Genomic DNA, 10,000 nt, shown 5'->3' with positions numbered 1-10,000 from the left:
ATCCTATTGACCTCTATTCCCAACTACTGATGCCCCTGCAGTAATGTCTTCTATGGAATTATGGTCAGGTGTCCTTTCTGTAATCCTGATATTCTGAGTACTGGAGTTGTCATTAATAGAGATGTTCATCTGGATCCTATCCCTCGTAACCCTCTCCACACCCTAGGGAACATGGCTAATGGGACTGCTTACATTCACCCATTTATTGAGATCTAATTTTAATTCACTTAGAATCATTTTCTTAGTAAACTGCAGCCTCTGGCTAAATTATTATACAATGTTGACGACTGCATTAACCTGGTAACATTTAGGATGATAACTACAATCACACAGTAACAAAACCATGAACCAATAGCAAGATTTGTTTCATGGGTCAACATAACTCCACTACATAGAGCTATTATATCCCCATTTGCATCATGTGTGTAAAAAAAACTGACAATAATAGTTTAAATCATCCTATGATAACTGCATTACCTCATGAATCATCATATGATGATAACCACTATTTAAGGGTTAACTCAAAGGGAAGGAGGGGCCTCACATTAAGCAGAGTAACAAACGTAGACAGTATTTTTTACGCGCGTTTTACTGGATAGTGTGTGTATGCAGTATGTGCAAATTACATATATGTTTCTTGAAAACAGTGCTGTTTTCTTTTTGTATTTTCTGAAATTAGATAGGCATAAGAATAACAAAAAACATTTAAAAATATTTATTTGCATCATATTTGTACAATGTCATCCCATGGCTTTTCTAAGATTTTCTCCCTAAATTAAATGCTATATAAATTTTTCTTTGGGCATTCTAAAATATATAACTGTCCCTAATAATACATTATAAAAGATATAACTACTGTAAAAGCCTAAAAATTTAAATACTGTACTGTATATAAAATATTAATTGATGTAAATTACATCAACATTTTATATTTAAAAATTAATATTATTGACTTACTATATCAATAGATTTGTTAATAAAAATTGCATGAGCTCTTACATTTTACACTTTCAAATATACATATGAAGACTACCACCAAGGACTTAATCATACACTATTTTAAATGTATAATATAGAGACCATGAAAAAAAATCTATCAATTGTATAACAATTTTATTTTATTGCAAATATGAAAATATATGAATGCCTGCCTAAACTATATTTGGGGCTCGGCCTAAGACCTGGACGTCTCCTCGCTGCCAATCTCCTTCCAAAATCAAATGCCTCACAAAATCTTCATCATCATACTGGATATCATAGCATGTTCCATTAATAAACTGACCATCATCTGATTCCTCTGGAACTGTCCCTGGTGCAGACATACCCAACACTGTACCTGTACAATACACCCCCTCTCCATCAATGTACCACTTGTGACGAACCACACGACCAATAACATCTGCATGAACTTGCTCCAGACGGCGGCGGCGGCGTGGACGCCCAGTTTCTCGTGGTTCTTCAATAGCTGGCCTTCAGTGAATGAGCAATAAAAAGAGACCAGCGTTGAATGTAATGAAACGCGAGTTTCTGGGTGAGCCCTGGAGACTCCCTGAAGCTATCCATAATAATTAATTGCCATATTACATGGAGTCATCAGTCGCACAGTTCTTGTATGCCTAATAGGGACCATGAGCCAGAACCTGGCCCCCTCAGAGAGGCGCAGGGAGCAATGGCTCATGAACACTTTACCTTTAAAGTTTGTTATCTTGCCATCGACCAGGGAAGCATCCAGAAAGGTAGGCAAATCAAAACAGACTGCTGTTTTATATAAAAATATCCTCTAAATATCAAAAGAACTCCTCCACCAAGAAACAAACAACCAAAACTTCATCCAATTATCATTCTATTGGGGGGAAGGGAGCCAGGTCGCTACCAGCCAGTTCTTGAATGATGAAAGCTGTTGACCGGAGGGAGGTAGTGTGTCAGGGAGCTTCCTGGGCTTACCCAGAAACTGGTGTTTCATTACATTCAATGCTAGTTTTCTGTGGGAAGCCCCATTGGCTCCTTGAAGCTAACTACCCAGAGTGAAGGAAAAAACATGGACTTGCCAGGGAAGTGGCAGCACCACACACATCAACGTAAAGAAGAGACCATCAGCCGCGACAGCCTCCCCAAAGCTGTCACACAATAACACAAGGCTGCAGAGGGCCAGGGAAGTTCACCATGATGCCTAGCAGCCAGGACCTTGTTAGACCTTCAAAATTCCTGTGACCAAATATTGTCCCAAGACATGTTTCCAAAGACAGCCAACAGAGCAACACATTTCCTAAAATCATGGGCATGAGGGGTAGACTGTGAGCTGGCTAGACTTGATGACACTGTGAACTTGCGACACACGAGCCCTGGAACAGGGAACCAGGGGAAACTGGATCAACCCATAACGCATCCACCGAGACAGAACTGCTGGCCCGCAAGTAGCGCAGCAAGACCGCTACTGGACACAACACATGATGCAGCCCCCAGCCGAACCAATCAAGACTCCACAACCAAAGGACCTCTCCTGAAGGCTGCAGTCTCATTCTTCGCTAGAAAAGAAGGAGCTGGCTGCAACCAAACAAAATATTCACCAGGACCAAAAGAACAAAACCCCCGGCGCCGAAGAAGAGCATGAATCTCTTCTTGAGCTTCGTGCCAGAAGCTCAAGAAACCTGACCACCAGAGACCAAAGCCAACAAAAACAAAGCTTTCAAAAACAATCCATAACCAAAGGGGCTGGCCACCACAAACCGAGAAGAAAGAACCCGGTCTAAAGACCAAGCAGGCACAGGCGGCACATAAGCAAACCAGAGGCAAAAAAACGCATGAGAGAGCTTGCGGAACATGGCGGAAGTGACACCTACCATGAATGCAAGCTGAAGCAGCTCCGCCAATGCTGAGAGATAAGAAGCAACAATATTCTGTATGAGAGGCTCATCCAGAAAAAGCCAAGAAAGGCCAAAATAACTCTGACAGACACAGAAGAAACCAGATGAAGATAAAGATAACGGTGGAAAGCCCGCCAAGAAACCTCGTACTGTCACTGACAAGATGACCTGTGGTCAGAATAACCAAATGCGGAAGTCAGAAGATAAGGCCAAACCAGCGAGGTACCTCACCCGTCCGACCTGCTAATAAAGGCAGAGCCACTGAGAAATGCCTGGGCTTGGACACTGAGCAAGCAGCGCCTGAAACCAAGACTGGGCCGGCCACCACAGGGCCAGAAGAAGCATCCTCCCTCTGAAAGATTCCAGCTGAGCTAGAACCCGGTGCAAGAGCTGGACTGGGAAAAAGAAGTACAGAAACCCTCCATCTCAACCCGTCCAGCCAAAAATTATTCCACGCGAACGCCTCACAGTCGAGGAACGGCGCCACATACAGAGGAAGATACCGAGACGAAGCTGCCGCGAAGAGAACCACATCCATACGTCCATACATCCGGGAAAGTCAAAGGAAGAACTTGGCATCGACTATTCACTCCATGGAAAGAGGAATGACGTGAGACAGGCTGTCCACCAGGACATCGGACACCCCCTGAATTGAATGGCACAGAGATACAAGCCCCGAGAACTCGGCAGAAGAGCTACCTGAGGTAACCAGCTCCAAAGAGGGATAGAGCGAAGGGAGCCCCCCCTTTCCAGTTGAGAAAATGACCCACAAGGGAACCGTATGAATGGAGCCAAATCACTTGAGACCCAAGGAATTCGAACACGTCAGAGTGCCTACCATACCGCCGCAAACTCCTGCACGGTGTTGTGAGCCAGACGAAAGGACGGACCCCAATGCCCCTGGCTGGACTGGTGAATACTATTCACAAAGCCCCAACCAAGCGCCGAGGAGTCCATGAAAACATCGAGCGAGGGAAGGGGAAGATGCCATGGCACTGAACCCCCCAAAACCAAAATAGAAAGCCGATGACGCAGGAACCGATGCAAGGACACCGAAGGACAAATAAAGTGATAGCAAGAGTGGCGAAAGGGGCTGCCCCAAAGATACCAGAACAGCCTGCAGAGCCAAACCCTGCCCAATGGATAAACCAGAAGGGCAAATATCAGTTTCCCGCACAGCTGCTGAAGCATCCGCCGAGTCACCCAGGACCCCCTCAGCAGCAGCCGATGGCGTGAATGCAGCCAAAGCAAGGCTGCGGGGGGGAAGAGAAAGCGATGCTGTTTGTGAATCCCAAACAGGGGTACTTCTGGGGCACCCATCTGAGCAAACTGTATACAGTACTCTGAACTTGGCCAAACCGATCCCATAAAGCAGCAGCTATCTGGTATGCCTCCATCTCAAAAGCAGGATTTGAAAGAGTAAGAACCCATGGGAAACAAATCCCCAATATGATTCAGGGTCGTAAGCATAACTGACCCAGCATGGTGGGGGCATAAAGAATGATCATCGCCATGAAGCAAATGCTACAAACACCCTTCAAACTTGCAATAGGTAAGAGCAGGCTTAACAAGTCTGGGTCACTGGTGTTGCTGACACCGGTGTTGGGTCCGCTTCAGGGAAGGCGTTAGTGGCATTGCTTCGGTTGCGGTTGTTGTTGGGGTCTGATCTGTTTGAGTTGAAGCAGCGTTTTGAGGCTGAAGTAGGTCTGCTGGGACCGACATTGTAGGTAGCTCGTTTTGGGGCAAGCAGCATGTTCAGTACTCTCATGTATTTGGCAACGTCAGTCCCTGCCATCTTCTCAGAAACACTGATCAGAAAAGGGGTAAGAGTGGTGGCGGCCGAGGCCGCTGATTGGTTGGATGGTGAGCTGGCTGGCTGAGCAGCAGTTGCCTGTGTGCTGGGTCCCCAGTGGGTAGTGGGGTCTGGCCTGGTGTGGGCGACTGTGTAGCAGAAGTGTTGGGAAGCACTGGGAACGACGTTGCCTGGATATTGAAGTTTGCCGGCTTATTGGCTGTTGGTATGGCAGTTGCCGATTTCTTAAATTCCTCGACTTGTGTTTGGTAGTTCACAGCGGTGTGTGCTCCTCCACATTTGAGACACAATTTGATGTTTGACTGGCAGTTTTTAAAGTGATGGCTTTGAGTGCAAATGCTGCACTTTGCCTCTGCTTGTGGGCAGTTCTTGGTGTCGTGGTCATATTTGTAGCACTTAAAGCATTTGTGTATGATGTAGTAAAGCTCCTTCTAGACAGTGTCAGGTGTGATGGAAATGTCCAAGCATCTGAAGCCATTTTCCACTGCTTGGGTCGCTGCTGCAGCTGTTGAGAAGGTAACCTCAAGAGTAGGCCATGGGCTGTCATCAATCTTGATGACTTTAAATTTAACCCTTAAACTGCGCAACACATCATATGATGCGTTGAGTAATTTGCTATAAATAGCACATCACATCATATGATGTATTGGAATACTACGCAAGATTTAAACGGCCAGCGGATACACGGGGTTCACCTCACCTTCATTAGGGCTCTTGTAAACAGACGTCATTTTTTAACCCTTAAGTTGCGCATCGCATCATATGATGCTTTGACCGACTTGCAGTAAATTGCACATCACATCATATGATGCTTTGGAGTACTACGCAAGACTTAAACGGCCTGCGAATACACGGGGTTCACTACACCTTCATCAGGGCTCTTGTAAACAGACGCCATTTAAAAAAAAAAATCGTGGGCCAAATTCCCGGGTGTTAGGGCCTCAGTATTGAGTGAGCTACCAAGCCTGACGCACGCAGCATGAGCTCACAGCACTGCTGTTCAGCTTGTGACCACAGCTGAACAGCAGACAATTTTCTTCAGTAATTGGGGCCTGGTGAATCTGGTTTTCCCCCCGAAACTGGACTTTGATGCGGTAAATCATGATGCTGGTGAATCTCTGTGACTACTGCATCATTGGAGATTGTCTACCGTCTCTTCTCGGTATATTGTACCAAGATGGGAGTGGGGTCTGACAATCTAGAATGAAGCTAGCTTATCTGCCTTATATTTGCCCACCCGGCAATGCTAAGTGCAAGAGAGTATGCCTTTATGCCATTGTCGTTTATATCTTTATGGTTGTTTTGTGTACACTTTATCACTAGGTATACTTAGTCCATTAACAGCATACTGTATAAACAAAGCATGAGAGCCCAAAATGCACACCAACACAACTAGAATGTTTCCAACCAGGGGCCTAAACAGAGTCCAACGACCTTAGAAATACCTGAAATATGGCACTCCTCCCCAGTGGTCAGGCCTAAACTCTTGACACACTAAAGAAATTACTGTCAATGAAAGGGGTAGCACTCAATGAACACCCAGAAAGTAACCGCTGGATGCATGCAGTTCAGAGTGCAAAAAGCTAAGTCCATACAACAACACTGGATAGAAAACTTGCCCATGAAACAAATACTACATTGGAACAATACACAAGTAAATAGCCTTCACATAACAAGTCCTACGATTGCCAGAATTTAGCTAAAAAACAGTAGGACCCACCACGAAAGATGGTGACTATGGAGTACTGCTGTGATGCTCTAGGGAACACATCAGTGACAGAACTGACTGGTGAGCTGGTGGAGGACTGAGCTCAGGGCCACCTGATAGCAGTGATTAGTGCTAACAGGCTCAAGCCAGTTTCGAGTGAATTATTTTGTTTCGTGTGAATTGTTTGAGGAATTGTTTGGCACTTTTGAGGCTTCAAGTCTTGTGAATGCAGCAGTTACCTGTAAAGCTTCGCTGACTTTCTAGATACTTTGTCAGTGAAATGCCATTTGCTCTCTACACCTCTGTGAAGGGGGGGGGGGGGGTTTGCCCAAGGTAGGGCAAACAGAACTCCTGCGACTGATGTGAATGGCAGTATGGAGCAATCTCAGCAAAATAGCTACAAGAAGCCACGCAGGAGCTTCACCAGAAAATAAAAACTTGCCTTAACTATGGCCATATCGATAAATATTAGAATAAAATTTAACTATTTACCACCAATTTATTACTAAAGCATGCATTTTACATTAACTGCCAATGGTATTTCTATTTACTGGATTATGTTACCTAATCATTAGTATACTAATGTTACATTTTTCTTATTACTGTTGGTGCTGTATTTCTCATTATTGTTGGTGCTTTATTTGCTAATGGTGATATACTTTTTATTTGCCAAGATTTCATCTACTGTATTTAGCTTTAAATTAATATTTCTGCTTAAGTAACAAGGAGAATGCTTTAGTTGGAAGTGAGAAACAATTTAGTTTACAATTTTGTTTAAAGTGTAGCTAAATGAACACTGACAAGAAATGCCATGCTACAATTAAAACTTAAACGGAAAAATATAGTCTGGCAATTTACATATAAATAAATGAAACCTTGAACAAATCGTAACTATAACTTTCTCGTAAGTTTGTTAAAATGATATCACGACAAGAGAGGGATAAAGACAAATGGATGAACAGTATGAAGCCATATGTTCGTCACTACTTTACAATGCAAGTGTAAAAATTTCTTCAATGATTCACTAATGGTTAGGAAAATGCAAAACACTAATATTGTAAATATGAGAAATATCATGATTACTTACTGGAATGGCATATCATCGTCGTCATCTTCATCATCATCATCATCCACTGTTAAAATTTAGGAGTATTTTAGAAAAATAGAAAATATCCTACATATTCTAATTGTACAGTGCACCCTCTCAAATTGGGAGAGCTTCAACTCACAAACCTGACCTTTTCTCCTCCAAATATCTTTTTGTACAATTAATATATGCAAGAACATTAATATCATAATACTGCATGTTGATATTAAAATCACTGTCCTAAACCTATAATTAGTTTTGCAAACATAGTGAGTATAAAGTTGCTATGTACAGCACTGCCTACAATTAATAGTTTTGAGCACAAATTGCACTAAATATCAAATTGTTATTACCATAATAAACATAGTAATTCAAGTAATTTTTGTAGAGAAATACATCAATAATGTATACACACATACAGTATATGTATGTACTCACCCAGTTATTGTGCTTGTGGGGGTTCAGCTCTGGCTCTTTGGTCCCACCTCTCAACTGTCAATCAACTGGTGAACAGATTCCTGAGCCTACTGGGCTCTATCATATCTACATTTGAAACTGTGTATGGAGTCAGCCCTCCCCCTCCCCTGTGTTCAACAATTTATCTTTATCTACCCTGTCTTAGAATTCCTTTCCTTTTCTCTATTTCCTCTTAGAATTCCCAAAATTCTAATAGGAAATACCTTTCCTCTTAGAATGTTGTAGGTAGTGATCATGTCTTCCGAGCTCTCCTATCTTCCAGCGACGTTAGGTGCATTTCATGCAGCCTTTCCTCATAACTCATGCCTCTTAGTTCTGGGACTAGCCTAGTGGCATACCTCTGAACTTTTTACAGCTTAGTCCTGCACGTGACAAGGTATGGGCTCCATGCTGGGGCTGCATATTCCAGGAATGGTCTTACATATGTGGTATACAAGGTTCTCAATGATTCCTAACACAGGTTCCTGAAGGCAGTTCTGATGTTAGTCAGCCTCGTATATGCCAGCGATGTTATTCTTTTAATGTGGGCTTCGGGAGACAGGATTGGTGTGATATCAACTCCTGGATCTATCCCTCCGTTTGTTTCATAAAGGACTTCATCTCCCATTCGGTATCCTGTTTCTGGCCTCATGTTTCCATTGCCTAGTTTCATTACCTTACATTTACTCAGGTTGAATTGAAGTAGCCATTTGTTGCACCATTCATTCAGTTTGTCTACATCATCTTGTAGCCTCATACTATCTTCCTCAGACTTAACCCTCCTCATAATTTTTGCATCATCAGCAAACATTACATTACACACACACACACACACACACACACACACACACACGTATTACACTTACTTATTTATTAATTATTACACACACACGTGCATTATGGAATGCATTAGGGGGTGATGTGGTGGAGGCTCACTCCATACACAGTTTCAAGTGTAGATATGACAGAGCCCGATAGGCTCAGGAATCTGTACACCTGTTGATTGACGGTTGAGAGGCGGGACCAAAGAGCCAGAGCTCAACCCCCGCAAACACAACTAGGTGAGTACAACTAGGTGAGTACGTGTGCATTCGTACGTGTGTGCATGTGTTTGTATGTGTAATTACCCAAGTGTAGTTACAGGATTAAGATATGGACACCACACAACCGCTGCATATTTTAGCTTTGGCCTAACAAAGCTCGTGAACAATTCCTTTAGTATTTTGCCATCCATGCATTTAAAAGCAATTCTAAAGTTAGAAAGCGTGGCATAGGCTCCTTGCACAACGTTCTGAACAGTTTTGCGCTCTGGGCCCGCGAGCGCTGCACTACCTCAGGTGGGTTTAGGCATTCCGCAGGAGTGCGAGGGAGAGCGCGGTAATTCTGAAAAGTGTATACTCTTTTCAACTTTGTCACCTCAATTCTCATCCTAAGATATTCAATTTGGTATCAATGTGTTAGCAACAGAATTTTCTACAGAACTAAATGCATATAAACTCCAAAAGCCCGGCTTACCACTTGCAGCAAACAGAGAAAGTGAGAGCGAGTTACCCAGGAGCACGCAAGAGCAATAAGATGTGTACACTCTTTTTCACTTTGGTCACCTCAATTCTCGTTCTAGGTCTTTCATTTTGGTATCAATGTGTTCGCAATAGAATTCCCAACAAGAGTATATGCATATAATGTAAAAAAAACGCAGCGCACTCCACCCACCAACGTGATAGAAGTAGACCAGAAAGAGAGCGTTGTGCCACCCCAAGGTGCCTCTCATTACATTAGAGACAGCGGTAATACTGAAAAGTTTATACTTTTTTCAACTTTGTCATCTCAATTCTTGTCCTAAGTTTTTCAATTTTGTATCAATGTGTTCGCAATAGAATTCTCTACAGGACTAAATGCATATAAAGCCCAAAAGCCCGGCGAGAACATGAGTGTTACCTGGGAGCATGCAAGAGCAATAAAATGTGTACACTATCTTCACTTTGGACATCTCAATTCATTGATATATTTACACATCATTGACAAAGACAACAACTGAAGACTGAATATAGGACTACAATATAATATGTACA

General features: G+C 42.9%; 1 protein-coding gene across 1 annotated transcript in view; it reads right to left on the bottom strand.

Annotated features, from left to right (window-relative positions):
* The window catches only part of LOC123774806 (cohesin subunit SA-2), a 221,044-nt gene that overhangs the window by 31,706 nt on the left and 179,338 nt on the right, over nt 1-10,000 (bottom strand). Inside the window, 1 exon segment of the mRNA XM_045769430.2 lies at nt 7,473-7,518. Within this exon segment, the coding sequence (XP_045625386.2) occupies nt 7,473-7,518 (46 nt within the window).

The sequence above is a fragment of the Procambarus clarkii genome, chromosome 68 (genome assembly GCF_040958095.1).
Source record: "Procambarus clarkii isolate CNS0578487 chromosome 68, FALCON_Pclarkii_2.0, whole genome shotgun sequence".
Classification (NCBI taxonomy): domain Eukaryota; kingdom Metazoa; phylum Arthropoda; class Malacostraca; order Decapoda; family Cambaridae; genus Procambarus; species Procambarus clarkii.
The sequence above is the reverse complement of the archived record's forward strand: the minus strand, read 5'-3'. Positions and strand labels throughout refer to the sequence as shown.